The 17,259-nt window shown below is 33.8% G+C and overlaps 3 protein-coding genes across 3 annotated transcripts; 2 read left to right on the top strand and 1 right to left on the bottom strand.

Annotated features, from left to right (window-relative positions):
- Nucleotides 1-1,348: 1,348 nt before the first annotated feature.
- LOC106294141 (aspartate-semialdehyde dehydrogenase-like) lies at nucleotides 1,349-2,563 on the top strand. The gene is made up of 5 exons (XM_013729744.1): nucleotides 1,349-1,426; nucleotides 1,502-1,597; nucleotides 1,704-1,805; nucleotides 2,085-2,241; nucleotides 2,339-2,563. Exons 2-5 carry the CDS (start codon nucleotides 1,514-1,516, stop codon nucleotides 2,416-2,418), a joined length of 423 nt encoding a protein of 140 aa, XP_013585198.1. The 5' UTR covers nucleotides 1,349-1,426; nucleotides 1,502-1,513; the 3' UTR covers nucleotides 2,419-2,563.
- Nucleotides 2,564-3,108: 545 nt separating this feature from the next.
- Nucleotides 3,109-7,573, top strand: LOC106344377 (RNA-dependent RNA polymerase 1-like). The gene is made up of 4 exons (XM_013783771.1): nucleotides 3,109-3,126; nucleotides 4,752-6,283; nucleotides 6,368-6,518; nucleotides 6,603-7,573. Exons 1-4 carry the CDS (start codon nucleotides 3,109-3,111, stop codon nucleotides 7,419-7,421), a joined length of 2,520 nt encoding a protein of 839 aa, XP_013639225.1. The 3' UTR covers nucleotides 7,422-7,573.
- A 4,583-nt stretch (nucleotides 7,574-12,156) lies between these two features.
- Nucleotides 12,157-16,236, bottom strand: LOC106343515 (MACPF domain-containing protein At1g14780). The gene is made up of 8 exons (XM_013782753.1): nucleotides 15,970-16,236; nucleotides 15,623-15,867; nucleotides 14,965-15,148; nucleotides 14,809-14,883; nucleotides 14,544-14,727; nucleotides 14,283-14,452; nucleotides 14,132-14,196; nucleotides 12,157-13,750 (listed from the first exon to the last, which is right to left on the bottom strand). The coding sequence occupies exons 1-8, from the start codon at nucleotides 16,234-16,236 to the stop codon at nucleotides 13,084-13,086; spliced, it is 1,857 nt and encodes a 618-aa protein (XP_013638207.1). The 3' UTR covers nucleotides 12,157-13,083.
- Nucleotides 16,237-17,259: the final 1,023 nt, after the last annotated feature.

Below are 17,259 nucleotides of genomic sequence, written 5' to 3'. Positions count from 1 at the left end.
TGTGTAGTCCCATGAGTGGTTTGTGATTAAAGCTAGGATGCTAGAAAAAAGTGAATGCTAAGATGATAGATGACTATTGATTGTTATTGATATTGTAAGTGAAACCTGAGTGTGATGTGTATTGTGTGTGACACCGATAACGGGTGGCGTCTAGTGAATGAGTTCAAGTACGAGTCTAAGTGTAAAGGAAAGTGTATGAGAATGAGAATGGATAAGTGAAAGTGAATAAGGATGTGAAAGGATAAGTGAATAACGTTAAGGTTAAGCATGGGTTGGGAAATCATATAGAGTCTAGAGGGAGGACGTGGGGTAGTAGTTCTACGCTAGGCATCCATAGGAGCTGTGGTGGAATCCACAAGAATATGGAGGCACCCATAGGAGCTGTGGTGAAATCCACAAGAATATGGGGTAGAAGTCAAGCGAGAGCTACCCACGGAGAAAAGAGAAAAGATGAGCCAGCCGCGAGAGGCGGGATATAAAAACGTGCATTGTAGAGTCCTTAGTTCATGGTCGGGTACCTGGGTGCTAAAGGTGTTATAAGATTGAGTCGGTTTGGTATGTCGAGTCGGTTAAGTCTATGGTTTGACGTGTGTGACAATGAGTGAGATCATTGTACTGATTGATCGCTAGGTTGTTAGAAATGTATAGAATTGAATGGGTGGAAATAAATGATGATGATATGAAATGTTAAGATGCATCAACTGATTGTAGTGGCTAGTCAGCCCTAGTTCCCGCATAGAGTAGTGTAGAGTGTCATGCGGGCAGGGTGGTCTAGAGTCACTTCACTGAGTAACTTGTTGCTCATCCCTCTCTTTCCATTTCCCTGTGCGCAGGACTGTAAGTAGAAGTATATGGATGTGGGTGTGATGGTATTTCAAAGAAGGTTATGCGTCCGTCGACTCTTGGGACCAGTAACGGGACACGTAGGGTTGTCTAAATGAGTAGACACGTGTCCATATTGCCCTTTCGATAACCCCGGTCGGACGCCGAGGGATCAGACCGTTACAATTGGGCCGTTACAGGTAAGCTCATGGAAGAGAAGATTCCAGATCTTTGGGAAGTTCCTGGTCCATGGACCCAATCTTTCTGAACGACGTAGTGGTCAGAGACTCCAGTGAAACGGAGACGGAGATGGAGAACGGATTTTGAGCCGTGTTTCTTCACTTCTAGCTGAGCTCCGGTGACTATGTAAGCTACGTTGTTTGAGTATTTGCTGCTTGTCGTTGTTGTGGTCCAGTTTGGGTCGTACTTCACTGGAGCTGCAGCCATGGAGGAGCTTGTGGAGCAGACTCGCGAGGTTTGGTTTCTATTTAGCCATTTTATTGACTTTGGTCTGAACGGTTGTGATTCTGATTCTTCTTTTGGGTTGGTGTTGTCTTCGGTTTTAGCGGGCAGACCGCCGACTTGTAACATCTTCGGGCAGCAGGTGAATACTCCTCTTCAATTTGGTTTAAAGAATTATGTTTTGATTCAGAATTTGATGGTTGTACGTTTTCTACAGTATGCATTTAACATGTTCTCCCATAATGCTCCGATTACTGAGAATGGTTATAATGAAGAGGAGGTGAAACTTGTTAAAGAAACAAGGAAGATCTGGGTGTGTGTGTTTACTTAAAGAGCTACTACATATCCACTTCACTGTGATCTTTTTTTCAAAATGTTGGTAGTGTTAAGAGGCTCTTTGCCTTTCTTGCTCTTCCCAGAATGATACAGATGTCAAAGTAACGGCGACGTGTATACGTGTTCCGGTTATGCGTGCTCATGCAGAGAGTGTGAATCTACAGTTTGAGAATCCCCTGGCCGAGGTAGTTTTAATACACATTAAACCCGTTTTGCTACTAAATTTGTTATTCAATAGTTATTTTGATGCATTGGATAGTTCTATATGGTATCAGCGTTATTAAGGCTTAGATGGTTCTTGAGGCACTTGCAGAGTTAAACCTCGCTGAAGTTGTTATTTTGACTTGTTCTGCTAGCTAGCATGTTCAGAACTTGGGAATAAATGAGTTTTGTGATTCTATTCTTGTAATCAGGTTGTTTTTTCTTTCGGGATCATAACGGTTTTTGCAACTGTAAAATAACAGAACACAGCAAGAGAGTTGTTGAAGAAAGCACCAGGAGTTTATATTATAGACGACCGCACTTCTAACACATTCCCTACTCCACTTGATGTCTCTAACAAGGACGATGTCGCGGTTGGTAGGATCAGGCGAGACGTGTCTCAAGATGGCAATTACGGGTAATTCAAAATAAGCTTCACTCTTTCTATTGAACCGATTGAGATTTTTCTATTTGGTTAATAGTAGTGGCTATAATAATAACTTTGTGAAATTCAGACTGGACATATTCGTATGTGGAGATCAAATACGCAAAGGAGCTGCTCTCAATGCTGTTCAGATCGCTGAGATGCTCCTTTGATTTCGATTCCCTCACTTGGCATGACATCTCTGTATCAGATTTGAGCGAAGACTTTTGTCTCTTTTTTTTTTGTTTCCCTTTGACGAATTTTTGTTACTTTTTTATACACGAATTTGTCTCTCAAAATTAATCCATCCCTACGCTTGAACCTTACCAGTTACCGGTTCGAACGAGTACCGGTTTGGTCAATGGAAGATTCAATTTATCAGGTGGTCTTCAGAAGCTCAGATTGCTTTAAAATAGGTCTAGCCACAGAGGATCAAATCTTATGGTCCCTCAATTATTCTACGCACTAACCAGTCACCAATAGGCCCACATTGTCCTTCCTTTTCGCTTTGTAGTTTAGTTAGTCCGTACGATTCCTGCGAATATTTTATTTTTCTATAAAAATTGAATAAAGTGTTATCCAATACGAACAACTCCTTCGCTAAGAAGGTTGGTTACTTTGTCGTTATATCATTACCCCACATCAGAAAAAAAAAAAAAAAGATGATAAAAACCGAAAGTAATATCGTGATTATGAAAACGAATATCTTTCTACTTTCTGTTTTAATTGGCTCTTTAAGTATTTAACCTATCTCCTCCTTAAATATATGTTTCATTTATCCTTTTAAAAATTATTTTTTAATACGGTATCAGCAGCAAATGATTTTTCAGATAAACATTTTCCTACCTATGTAGCCTGTACAAATGGTCTATCTTGCTGTGGTATGTCTGAAATGTTGGGCTTAGGTTGTTTCCATTGGACCGTTTTCTACCCACATTTCGAGAGAGGTTATTAACATCACACATCCGGAATAATAAGTTTTCTTGGCCAATATATAAAAGTGTATGGACAATCATCAACTCTTGAACTATCTTTTGGATGTAAGTCAGGTCCATCACTGATATTAATATATTAATTTTTTTTTATAAATTGCGTCCTATAAACGACGCTTAAATACTACTCTTTAATTCACATCATTGAGAGTTCTCGACCGTCCGATTAAGGTTATGAATGGAAGGGCATGACAAGTGCAGTTCTCCCGCAATACATACATTCACGTTTTTCTGTTTGCAAAAGCAGTTTAAGCGGAAGATCTGCATGCAGTTCAATATTTTTGTATTTTTGTGGAAAAAGCGGAAGATCTGCATGCAGATCTCATCCGCTAACATTTGGTGGTGTTGATCTGTTTTTTTTTTCTTTTTGATAAAAAATAATTTTGTTACAAACACTTAACTTTAAAATATATTTATCTGATTTTATAAATAATGTACAATGATTAGCTCAAATTATATAGTTTACACTAATATTGTTTGTGTTGTTTTAAAATTATAAGCATGACGTTCAATCGCCGACAAAACACAACATTTTCAAAGGAAGAAGATATAAATCTTCCTATATAAATATCAACAACGGTAAGTAGTTAATATTTTCTTATGTTTTAAAATAGTTAATATATAGGTAAATGATTGAAATTTTGTAAATCTATTGAGAGAAGACAATTTAAAATGAAATCTTAACCGAGCACATTTATTGAATTGTACGATCAAATAATTTTTATGACTAATTACCGTTTCAAATATCTTACACCTACTATTAGAGAGTTTCCCGGTGGTAAATTTAACCAAAAGTTCAATATTAGTGTAATCTACTGGTTCTCTCAAAAAAATCTTGATCACCTAAAAAGAAAATAAAAGAAGTATAAATATCTTATAAAACATTTACAGGCATTTCGGCCGATCCTATAATATTTAAGATATTTGTTTAGATATCTAAGTGTAATTTTTATTGTTTTAATATATGATCTATAGTTTTGAACTGATTTTATCATTCATAAGTTATAATAAATTATTTGATCGGATTGATCTGTTTCTCTCCTGCATGATCCGCTTGATCTGCACTTGTCCCGCTTGATTTGCACTTGTCCGGTTTGATCTGCATGATCTGCTTGATCTGTCCCGCTTGAACTGATTTTACCATTCGAAGCCTAAATTTCTAATACGATTGTGGGAACCGAAATTCGCACTGTCGATTTCCGTTTAAATTAGGAAACTAGGAAAACCCTAATTTTCCAGAGGTCCTGGAGATCTGTTAATACCACACGCTAAGCAATCAGAACACGAGATATCAACGACAAAGTACAAAAATCGTAAAAAGAGAGCAAAATAGATCTTATTCCGAATCCGTGTTTGAGCGATACAACAAGGTATAAGCCTGGACTTGAGAGCTGTCTGCGAGATTCCTAGTTCTAGCAACCCTAATGGCTAAACCTAATTGAGTCGCAGCTCGAAATAACAAAAACGAAAATATGCCTAAATCGCTGTAAGTGCTAAATTTGCTCCGAAAAAAGTCCCTCCCTTTCGAGATCTTGTTCAAAGTCAACACACTGGTCCAAAACGCTTGCGTCCCAGGACCAGCTCTCGATCCCGCCTTCTATCAGCTCCTTAACCCGCAGAGATTCGATAGAGCTCTCATAGACCACTGTCTCGAGAAGCTCTTTCACCTCCCTGAATGTTGTTACGCTCCCGCTCGTTGGCTACGCGAAGAGTACTCATCATGGGTCACGAAAGGGAAGCTTCCACAGTCTCCGATGATATCTCTAGACGATGGGCTTGTGTACATGTATCGAGTCCAAGTCACGCCTACTAGAGTCTATTTCTCTGGCCCCGAGGTGAACGTTTCGAACCGTGTGCTACGTCACTACTCAGACTACATCAACAACTTTTTACGTATCTCGTTTGTCGACGAAGATCTCGAGAAAGTTCGCTCCATGGATCTCTCTCCACGCTCCTCTACCGTGAGAAGAACAAAGTTATACGAGAGGATTAACTCTGTTCTTAGGGACGGGATTGTCATCGGTGATAAGAGGTTCGAGTTTCTCGCATTCTCTTCCTCCCAGCTGAGGGAGAACTCCGCGTGGATGTTCGCGCCGGTCAACGGGATCACCGCAGCCGACATCAGAGCTTGGATGGGTGAATTCGACAATATACGAAACGTGGCTAAATACGCTGCGAGGCTCGGCCAGTCGTTTAGCTCGTCCAGGGAGACGCTTACTGTTAGGAGAGATGAGATTGAAGTGATTCCAGATGTCGAGATCAGATCTTCGGACGCGCACTATGTGTTCTCCGACGGTATAGGGAAGATCTCAGCTGAGTTCGCTAGACGCGTAGCTAAGAAATGCGGCTTGACGGAGTTTTTCCCGTCTGCTTATCAAATCCGTTACGGCGGATATAAAGGAGTGGTGGCTGTTGATCCTAACTCGTCGAAGAAACTGTCTTTGAGGAGGAGCATGAGCAAGTTCGAGTCGGAGAACACGAAGCTGGATGTGTTGGCGTGGAGCAAGTACCAACCTTGTTATATGAACAGACAGCTGATCACGCTTCTGTCTACTCTCGGAGTCGAAGACAATGTCTTCGAGAAGAAACAAAGGGAAGTTGTGAACCAGCTCGACGCCATCTTAACCGACCCTACGGAGGCTTTCGAGGCTCTCGGTTTGATGGCTCCAGGGGAGAACACGAAGATTCTCAAGGAGCTAATCTTGTGTGGTTACAAACCCGACGCCGAGCCTTTCCTCTCGATGATGCTTCAGAATTTCAGAGCGTCGAAACTGTTGGAACTACGGACCAAAACTCGGGTTTTCATTCCTCGCGGAAGATCGATGATGGGATGCCTAGACGAGACCAGAACGCTTGAATACGGTCAAGTGGTCGTGCAGTATACGGATCCCACTAGGCCGGGAAGTAAATACATCGTCACGGGACTTGTTGTGGTTGCGAAAAACCCGTGTCTCCATCCCGGTGACGTGCGTGTTCTTCAAGCTGTCAACGTCCCAGCTTTGAGTCACATGGTGGACTGCGTTGTTTTCCCGCAGAAGGGCCCGCGGTAAACTCTTGTCTAATCTTGATTATAATTTACTTCTTTAATAGTCTGCAACTTACATTGGAATCTGGTGTTTTTTGTGCATAGGCCACACCCAAATGAGTGTTCCGGGAGTGATTTAGATGGAGATATATACTTTGTATGTTGGGATCCTGAACTCATTCCAACAGGAACGTCTGAACCAATGGACTACACTCCTGAACCAACTCAAATCTTGGATCATGATGTCACTATTGAGGTAAAAATATCTTTGATCACTTGTTTATTTTATTTTATTTTCGCATTTGGATATGTAATTTTGATATGCTAAATCTTTTCCCAGGAAATTGAAGAGTATTTCACGAACTACATTGTGAATGATAGTCTTGGAATCATCGCAAATGCTCATACTGCTTTTGCTGATAAGGAACCACTAAAAGCTTTCAGTGACCCGTGCATTGACCTTGCACGAAAGTTCTCTATCGCTGTTGATTTCCCCAAAACAGGTGTTGCAGCCGAGATACCTCAGCATCTTTACGTGAAAGAGTATCCAGATTTCATGGAGAAGCCAGACAAACCGACGTACGAGTCAAATAACGTGATTGGTAAGCTCTTCAGAGAGGTGAAAGAGCGAGCTCCACCATTGATCTCGATCAAATCGTTTACTCTTGATGTGGCCTCCAAGGCTTATGATAAAGACATGGAAGTCAACGGATTTGAGGAGTATATTGACGACGCTTTCTTCCACAAGGGCAACTACGATTACAAGTTAGGTAATTTGATGGATTACTATGGGATTAAGACAGAAGCTGAGATACTTAGTGGCGGCATCATGAGGATGTCGAAGTCATTCACCAAGAGACGGGACGCGGAATCTATTGGAAGGGCGGTTAGGTCGCTTAGGAAAGAAGCTTTGTCGTGGTTCAATGCTTCTGATGAAGAAGAAGAGGTGGTTAATGAATCTGCAAAGGCCTCGGCTTGGTATCATGTGACGTACCACCGAAGTTACTGGGGAGTTTATAACGAGGGTTTGAACCGTGACCATTTCTTGAGCTTTGCGTGGTGCGTTTATGATAAGCTTGTGAGGATTAAGAAGGCTAATGTTGGGAGGCGTCAAAGGCAGGAGGCTCTTGAGCGGTTAGGCCTCATGCGTTTGAGTTGATTCTTAGCCAGATTTTTAAGAACTTTGGTTTTTCCTTTGGTTGTGAGTTTTTATGTACTAAATGTTTGTGGTTTGGAGTGCTCGTTGTACTAAATGTTTGGTTTGTACTAAATCGTAATTTTCGTATCCTGCAATCAAATAAATCTATGTTATTATATAAAATTGTTTTTCCGAAATTGCTAATTCAAAATTGCTAATTAATATAATCGCCACACATAACAATTATATATTTTAAGATAGTGACATGTTAATTTATTTCATAATTAAAAAAATATATAATAAGATATTAACAATAACGAATTTTATTTAAAATTAATTAAAATTAATTAAAAATATTATTTAATAGTCTTATTATTATTATTACTTATATAAATTTAGTTTTTTTAAGTTGTTAATTAATACGAGAAATTGCCACAAATACCACATTCATAGTATATTTTTCATGTTTGCACTAACCAGTTTTACCTTACTTTTAATGAAAGGTAAAAGACATTTATACACCCCTAAGGTTAACTAATATAGACTTATGTTTTAGAGTTGAAGGGTGGAGTACGGTTTTTGGAATGTGAAATTTAGGATTCTAATAAATATATAAATAAATATTTAAAAAATATTAAAAAAATAGTTTCAAACATAATTTTCGATTTTCAAAAAGAAATTTGACAAAAATATAAAACAAAAAATTCAAAAAAAAATATATATAGAAAGTTCAAATTTGAGAAAGTATAATTCGAAAACATAAAAAAGTATATTTTTTCTATTTTTTATTTTATTTATTTAAATAATAATTTATTATATATATATATAACAAGGGTATAAGCGTCTTTCGCCACATAATGAATTAAATATTTTTGAAAATGTTACTTTAGTGGTGGTAAAGATGAAAAGTGGTAAACATAAAATTTTCTCAATTAACATTATTGTGACACATGTTAGTTATATATTTAATAATGTGATGTGTGTTAAACTATCTCATAATCAAAAATATATACACTAAAATAATAAAAACAAATTTTCTTAAAAATTAATTATAAATACTATTTAATTGTCTTATTATTATTTTTATTATTATTATTTTATTATAATGTTTGTTTTAGAAGATACTAAAGTTTGTTTTAGAAGATACTAAAGATAGATAATTATAAAATAAAAATGTTAACTTTTAAGAAAAAAATGTTAAAAAAACGAATTGTAAAATCACTCTTATTATAAATTATTTAATAAAAAATTGAAGAAAAATAACTTTAAAATAAGTAATATTACTTTTTTAAAAGCCTAATTAAAAGAAAATTGTAAAAGTACTCTTATTATTTTCTTATAAGTAACTAACTTTTCTTTTTTAATAGATAATTGTATGTTAAAAAATTATGAACAAAAATAGTTACAAATATTTCGCATCTATATTTAGGTTTAAGCTTCCATATACTATTTTTACAAAAAACAATAGTATTTAGTATTTACATGAAAAGTATTACATGAGTATTTTCTTTTAATTTCTTGATACAACTCAACTTTTTATTATTCTTATTACATCTTATGATGCTAACATAACTTTTAATTTTGATGTTGTTGTCGTATATAAGTACGTGTGAATATGATGAATATGTGTTTGTATGAATAAGACAGAATATATAAACAAAACTAAATAGAATTTTTTTTATTAAAAATAGAATATTTGTATAAAAATCTAAAAGAAAAACTAATTATACAACAATTAATTTCCTTTTAAAAACTTTAAATAAAATAAAAATGTAAAGATAATCTTATTTTTCTTATAATTAACTAAATTTAATTTCTAATAATTTTGTGTTAAAAAATATAAACCAAAATTAACTTCAGATATTTCACGTGATATGATTGTAACATGTGTCAATTAAAAAAAAAAATGTGAATGTGTCAATAAAAACTGTCATTATGTGAAAATAATTGCTTCTTTTACTAAAATCCTAAATAAAAGAGATTCAAAAAAAAAATCTTTATATTCTTAACCAATTAATATTTTATTTTTTTAATCCTGACCAGAGGTAATTGTAAAATGTTATTTAATAGTAATTATAACTTAAAATAATTAATGATAAACATGATAGTAAAAATTATTTAAATAACAAGAAAAATTGTAAAAATATTAGTGATATTGAAAAAACGAATTTTGAAAATGACAAGTTTTAAAAATAATTAATATTAACTGGAAATAATTATTTGATAGAAATTTTATTTTTCTAAATCCTAGGCAAAATATAATTGTAAAAGATAATGTAATACTAATTTCGTTTTCTAAAATCCTAAAAAAATATAAAAGAATATTTGATAATTGTTTTCATTTTAATAAAAAAAATCATAAACAAAAGAAATTTGTATCATATTTTTAAGTCCTAAAATTTTTATTTGATAATATTTTTAAGAGAGTATTTGATGATGAACATGATACTAAAAAATATTTATTTAACATAAGAAGTGTAAAATTAGTATTAATTTAAATAATGACTAAGAATCTTATATATCTATAACTAGTTGATATACATATATCTAACAATTTTTTGTTATAATATTTTTTATTAAAAATATTAAATTAGATATAATTTTAAATTAATCTTATAAATACAAAGCTTTAATAAACTTCAATATTCATATTGGAAATCAACGTATTAAATTATATTATTTTCTTTCATAGTTTTATTTATGGGATGTGGATTTTGGTTGAAAACTTTTTTTCTATAGTAACAATCAAATTACGAAAAATTAAACACTTATCGTATCTGGATTGAAAAGAGATCCAGTTGCACTGAAACGGTTATAAGCAATTACAGCCCATAAAACGTCAACAGAATAAAAATAGCCTCGAGATGTTTAATCCGATAAAAACAAATCATTTAAAACCGAATCGATCTGAAGTAGAGAAAATAGTTTGGATTTGATAGTACCGTATAAAGTGAATAGATGTTATTTTTAAGAAACCGCAATATATGGATATAGTTCAGTATATTAATCGTTTTCCAACCGAAAAAACCGAGGAAACCGATTAATTAAAATATTAATATACTTAAATGTAAATTTTATAATAATATGTATTGTGGATCAATATTTTCAATAAGAATCAGAGAAATTGACTATAATATCTTATATATTAAAATAGAAGTCACAACCTTGATTCATGTGTTTTTTTTTAAATGACCTAATGGACCTATTTTTAGAAAGTCTTGTTACATTTAATCTCTAATCTTATCATTTAAATTTTGGGCATACCTAAATTTTTTATTAGACTATCAATAATTGGATTTAAACAATAGATGATCCATTGGATTTATAGATAGTATAAATTAAATAGATATAATTTAATGTTGTAATACTATACCTCCATATGTTAATAATTTAAATATTTGTCGATGTTAACTTTTAGAATTATAAGGATTTTTTTTAAATAACAAAAATCATATTATCTAACAATGATTAATCTTTACTACAGTAAACTAATGAAAACAAATTTTAAACTATATACGTAGTTTATTTTAAAAATTAAAAAAAAAAACTAAATGTTTAATTATTTACTCGATAATATAAATCTATGAAGCGAAAAGTTTAATTTTTTAAAAACTTTCTAAATTTGTGAAATGTTACATATTTTTGAATATGACAATAAAACAATATTTTACTAATCTTTATATATATAGCTACGATTTTAATAATGAAATAATAATCCGAAAATATATATATAGAAGAAGATACAAATACATGTGAAACGATCTATTCAATGAAAAAAATATACCGTAAACTTATTATGTTTTAAAAATTGATAGACACATATATATATATATATATATATATATATACCAATTTAGAATTGAAAACAAAATGTTTATATAAAAATAAATGAAAATAAAAATCCACGCGGTTGCGCAGATCGAGATCTAGTTAGTCATTAAATCATAAACTAAATACTCCTTCCGTTCCATTAAGATAGACTTTTTAGAAAAAAAAAGTTTGTTTCACAATGATGTATTTTTTGTATTTTCTATGAAAAAATTGTAAACTTCAAGAAAATTAATTAACTTTATTGAATTATTATTGGTTAAAAGTTATTGAAAATTGAAAATTACAGAAAACAATACATTTATTATGATAATCTAATGTATTTTTTTAATATGTGTGAAAATAGTAAAAAATCTATCTTTGTGAAATAGAGAGAGTATAAGATAAACATAATTATGATATTCTAGGTATATATTGTTAATATCAATTGTTAATATATATTTATTAATTAAAAGTTCTAAATATCATGATAACTATATATTAGATATATTTTTTTAAAAAAATATAAGTATTATATATATAGGTTGAATAAGTTAATATTTATTAATTATCATAAACATCATGATAAATATATATATATTAACATAAGATTTTAAATAATAATAATTAATTAAACTAATAATTTATCCTACAAAAGATTTCAAATAAGAAAATTCACTAAAATTATGGAAAAGATGAAAGTAAACTAATGATTTTTTTCTAGGAAAGATGACAAATAAAAAAATTCACTAAAGTTATGAAAAAAATGAAAAGTAATCAAATTCACTTCTCAGATTATAATATAGACATATATATATATATAGCAGAAGAAAAAAGCTTACTACTATAAAATATAATAATCTCTCAAGTCTCAGTACGTACATGAACACTTTCTCTGGAGTAGGCCAGGCCCATCAAACACACATCGCAGCCTCCATATATATATATATATTTTTGTCAACATTGGTTCATTTCATTAAATTTTTTTTGGGCTATTACAAGAGTACAAAGAAATAGGCAGAAAGCCCAACACGTGAGATGAATGATAAAACCTAATTAAAAGCAACACGTGTAGAACTCTCCTTAGGATTGCTGCAACGTGGCCACTTCTGAGAACACAACTTGCCACCAATCTATTCTTCACCGCTCGATTCCACCGCCTCTCCTTGTGTCGCTGAAACTGCCGGAGAAGCTTTTCCGTTGACTTCACTGCAATCCTTTGCTGCGCCCAAACCCTTGAACTCTATTACCTTTCGCTTTACAACCGGCAACCACCGTTGATTACATCGGAGGAGACTTAGGTCGGATGGAGGAAGACTCTTTGTTGGACCGTTTTCACGCCAACTCTACTGAATCTGCTCCAAAAGAGACCCAAAAAAACCTTTCTAACTCATCCATTCTTCAATCAGAGAAGCTCTACCTTTACCGCCGATTCATGGCTTCCGTAGAGTCTGATACTCCTAGAAAAAAAGATTTGTTGATACGATGATTGAAGCATCTAATCATTAATCACCGGGATTGGTAAGAATGATAGCGAGAGGTTTCTATCAGATCCAATCAGAAGATGACTGGAATTTATTAAAACCACATCAAAAAGATCCCCGAAGGAAGAAGGAAAATCGCCTAAGCGAAGACAGAGATCGATCTTACAAGATCGAAATTTACAACAAAAAAAACAAAAAGGAACCATAAACATAAACCTTCTTCCTCTGAAAGATTTTGAAGTGTGAAGAACAAGAGAGGTTTTTTTCTCTCTCTCTCTAAACAGAAGAGAGAGGTTGGTTCCCTGTCTCGCAGCCTCCATATATACACACATCAAAATCAATAAAGAGAACAAACAAAATTATTCTAATCTTTTTGATATTTTTTTTTTTTGTCAAGAAGCGCCAAGAAGGCGTTGGTGATGTAGCAGAGCAAACTTGACATGCAAGCAAAGTTTCCCTTTATCCAAATAAAGCCTAACACCCGTGACTAACCAATGACCAGGACTGTTTTGAGGTCCTCGACATAACTGCGAAAGATCCACGAATTTCACGATCTTGTTATTCGCCGGCACAGGAGGTCCTCTTGGGTAGACACCAGAGTCCAAAACGGCCTCGTTTTTGTCTTTGTTAGTGACCATATTATGATGAACACTCCCACTAGTCAACGGTAAGCTCATGGAAGAGAAAATTCCAGATCTTTGGGAAGTTCCTGGTCCATGGACCCAATCTTTCTGAACGACGTAGTGATCAGAGACTCCGGTGAAACGGAGACGGAGATGGAGAACGGATTTTGAGCCGTGTTTCTGCACTTCTAGCTGAGCTCCGGTGACTATGTAAGCGACGTTGCTTGAGTGTTTGCTTGTTGTTGTTGTTGTGGTCCAGTTTGGGTCATACTTCACTGGAGCTGTACACACGTGTGAGAATTTCTTACCGTTTAATGGTTCGAAGTAACGATTGCTATCAGATATTTGGTCGGAGCCTCTCCATCTATGATTGTCGGTGATCTTTTCACCAACAGTTGTCCTCGTATTTTCTAGGTGTTGCAAGTGTATAGCCAGCCTGATGAACATAACATCATTACTATATTATATCGATATATAGCTACGCACATGAAGAGATATTTAATTACGAATCGCATCGTTACGCAAATTATCATCAAACCTAGTTTTTTTTTCTTTTTGATAACCAAAAGTTTCTAGACTTCAAGCCATATATATATATTATCTTCTTCATCTAGACAACTGTTGCATTAGTTCCTTCTCTGCGGCTCTGCCTAGTTTATGTTTGGCTTCCAGCCATATTATCTTCAAGTTTAGCTCTAGTTCTAGACTTGATTCTTGATAACCAAGAAATTCTAGCCAGTCCCTTCTTTGCTTAATAATCACAGTAATTTTCTAAAAACAAATGTCAAGTTTAAGTTTGCTTTGGTTGACTTTTTACCTATTGCATTTCTTGCCTTCGAGGAACAATCGCAATCCTGTTACTGGGTTCTTCTCCGTGGTCACCTATAATTAGTTAACAAGGTAAGTGACTTTGTGAAAGAACTAAAAAAAATGCAAGCAAGAACTAGGGATGTAAAATATATACGTACGGGAGTGGTATTAACGTATAGTTTGGGACCCATGAAGTTGATATGAAGAGCTGGATACGCAGAAGCCATATTTGGCGCCGCGCCAAACGGAAGGTCGTTATGAATGGGAGCCCACGTTCTAGGCCCAGAGAAGTCCAAAAAGTATTGTAGGTCCATTAACGGCGGCTTGTCTGTCAAAATTCCCAAATTAACTCCTTCAATCAAAACTACTACTCCCATCAATAGTCAAATATTAAGGTTAGAGTAGGTAAGTGAAGTTACATCTAAGGTAGAGAGACATGGCATGAGCTAAAAGACCAGAGCCAGGGACGTCTTTGAGCAGTGATGTGATCGGAATAAAGTTGAAGTTGATGGCGTCAGGCTTTTCGGGAACTGTTATTAGCCATTCGCTATGGCTTTTTGCTCTCCCGTCGCCTCCTCTTTTGGCGCATATAACCGTTATCCCCTGAAAATGTAAATGGCTTTTTCTAGTGATGAAAATGTTCATCATACAATATGTTGTTTAGCTTCTGTGAAACTTACTTACATCTTTGGAGTTCATCGAGAAATTATTGAAAGCGACCGTTTCTTTGTCGTCAAAGACATTGAACGCCTCTGGAAACTGCAATACCAAACTCCAATAATGAACACAACAAAAGAATGTGTTGTGCTGACTTTATCGACAACTTAAAATTGTGCTGACCTTATTAGGCCGGCGAGTAGAGAGAAGACAAGAGCCTGTGAACAGTTGGTCGCCGAGATCGTAGAGATGGTGACGGAGGAGGTCGGTATCGAGATCGGATGACTTGTCTTGTCTCACAACAACCACGTCTTGTCCTCCTACGCTCACCCCAGTTATTACGTGTGTCCCATATCTCTCTATAAATCTATTCCATTTTTTTGTCAGCAAATCTATTCCGTTTCAAAATTAATTATTTATTATTACGATAATACTGACAAAATATTATGTATTATAACAAAATTATATAAAAACAAGCTGGTGGTGGTTATAGATTACATTATCGTTTAAAAGTCTTAGCAAATAATATTCAGTTCTTCCAGTTTACAGTTATTCAAAGTTTAATTAGTTTCTTAACCAAGTTTCTTCCTGATTATTCGGTATGATCTTTAGTTGGAAACGTTGAATTTGAGTAGTTAAATTAAAAAAAATATTGAAGAAATCAAGATATATTCCACATTAAATTATAGTAACATAGAATTAGTCAAAAATATCCCAACTGTTGTATCAGAATTCAACCCAGAACCTGAAATGTGTGCTCGTAGCGTAATGTGCCACACACCACACCATCAAATGGAAAAAAAAAAAGTTTTAAAAATTAGGAAAAATGCAATTATAATACCTGGCAAGTAACTGCGGGTTCCAGGAAGAAGGAACGGCGTTTCGAACGCGATCAGTGAGACGCAAACGATTGGGATTGTGGATGTGTAGATTAAAGAGCGTTACCATAGAAGCGTCAAGACCTAAAGATTTAACGTTTGCGGCGTCAGTTGCCCATGAACCACTTTGAAACCCGAACGTCGCGTTGAAATTTCCCGACGGTATTTTTCCGGTCACCGACGATCTCTGATTAAAATACTCCGACATCTGAACTCCAAAAACAACACACACACATATAAAACATATATATATATACTAATAAGAGTTTGATAGTTTTATATTGATAAAAGACATGAAATGATCGATGACCTTGTTGAAATCAAGAATGTCGGAACGGAACCGAGTGCGTTCTCCTTTGTCGCAGTTGATATCGGAGGAGACATTCTGAATAGCTCCGAAGCCAGGAACATGCAGTTCTCTGTTTTGAGTTTCGTCGAGGACAACCAATCTGTCATCTCCGGCGGCAGCGTCGCCTTCTTTGCAATATTTTAACCGGAAATCCGCCGTTAAATCGAAACCTTTGCCAAGACTCTTGACCACAGTTTCGACCACATCCCCGCCGCCTCCTCTGTTCATTTCTGTTTCCTATGGTAGTTATTAAGCTGCGAGTCTTCTGTAGGAAAAAGGCACACATATATATATATATATATATATACTAAATAATGGTTGATTGCTTGTAATGATGGTTAATCATCTACTTAGTTATTATATATATTATATAATCTTGAACATAAGAAGAAAAAGAACGTGATACTTTGATTTAAGTATGAAACCGACGAGAAACATCAGCGTTTACGAAGTCTTCGGAGGAACACGCAAATAGATTACTTGCACCGGAGTAATTTCTAACGTTATTATGATTTTGTTTAGGTTAAATTGATTAGAGTGATATTAACTGAAAACCCTGATTGGTAAAGTTATTAATTTTTGCAAATTTGCTTTTTATTTGATTGGTCATGTTTACTGAATCATAGGAATCAGACATAGAAGTGTATAAATCCACTATATATTAATTGAGAAGCATTTGAAAAATTAGAACCTTAATTTTGTATTAAGTAAAAAAAACTTCAAATCCTAGATGACACTCTAAATGCCTTCTAAATTTCATTTCAAAGAATTCTAAAGCATCTAATATAAAGTATAGTTTAATCTAATGGTGTCACATTATTTCATAATTATATAACACTAGAGAATATTATATTAATCTAAAATATAGGAAGTGTGTATTCTTTTCTTAAATAAAAGCTACGGAATTACCTAATATGATTTACATATATATGGCAATTAATGATTATGAATAATAAAGATTTGATAACAATTTTTGCATTTTTCTTCATTTTTGTTTAAATTTATATTATTAAAAAAAATTAAACAATCACATTAACCATATAATAAAAAATTAGATTTTTTCTTGTATGTTATATTTTAAATTTCTTAAAATGACTTTAAATTACAAAAATGAGAAAACCTTATATGTTATATTTTTTTTTTAAAACGACTTTAAAATAAAAAAATGAGGACACCTTATATGTTATATTTTTCTTATATGTTAGATTTTTTCTTAGATGTTATATTTTGAATTTTTTAAAACGACTTTAA

Source organism: Brassica oleracea, chromosome C5 (genome assembly GCF_000695525.1).
Source record: "Brassica oleracea var. oleracea cultivar TO1000 chromosome C5, BOL, whole genome shotgun sequence".
Lineage (NCBI taxonomy): Eukaryota > Viridiplantae > Streptophyta > Magnoliopsida > Brassicales > Brassicaceae > Brassica > Brassica oleracea.
Note: the sequence above shows the minus strand (reverse complement) of the source record. Positions and strands in the feature narration are given on the sequence as shown.

Coding starts and splice junctions, on each gene's coding strand:
- LOC106294141 (XM_013729744.1), top strand. CDS start 1,514: ATGTTCTCCCATAATGCTCCGATTACTGAGAATGGTTATAATGAAGAG. Junction 1,806..2,084: donor TTGAGAATCCCCTGGCCGAG/GTAGTTTTAATA, acceptor GTAAAATAACAG/AACACAGCAAGAGAGTTGTT. Junction 2,242..2,338: donor TCAAGATGGCAATTACGGGT/AATTCAAAATAA, acceptor TGAAATTCAGAC/TGGACATATTCGTATGTGGA.
- LOC106344377 (XM_013783771.1), top strand. Junction 6,284..6,367: donor TTCCCGCAGAAGGGCCCGCG/GTAAACTCTTGT, acceptor TTTTGTGCATAG/GCCACACCCAAATGAGTGTT. Junction 6,519..6,602: donor ATCATGATGTCACTATTGAG/GTAAAAATATCT, acceptor ATCTTTTCCCAG/GAAATTGAAGAGTATTTCAC.
- LOC106343515 (XM_013782753.1), bottom strand. CDS start 16,236: ATGAACAGAGGAGGCGGCGGGGATGTGGTCGAAACTGTGGTCAAGAGT. Junction 15,149..15,622: donor AACCCGCAGTTACTTGCCAG/GTATTATAATTG, acceptor AAAATGGAATAG/ATTTATAGAGAGATATGGGA. Junction 14,453..14,543: donor CATGTCTCTCTACCTTAGAT/GTAACTTCACTT, acceptor GAATTTTGACAG/ACAAGCCGCCGTTAATGGAC.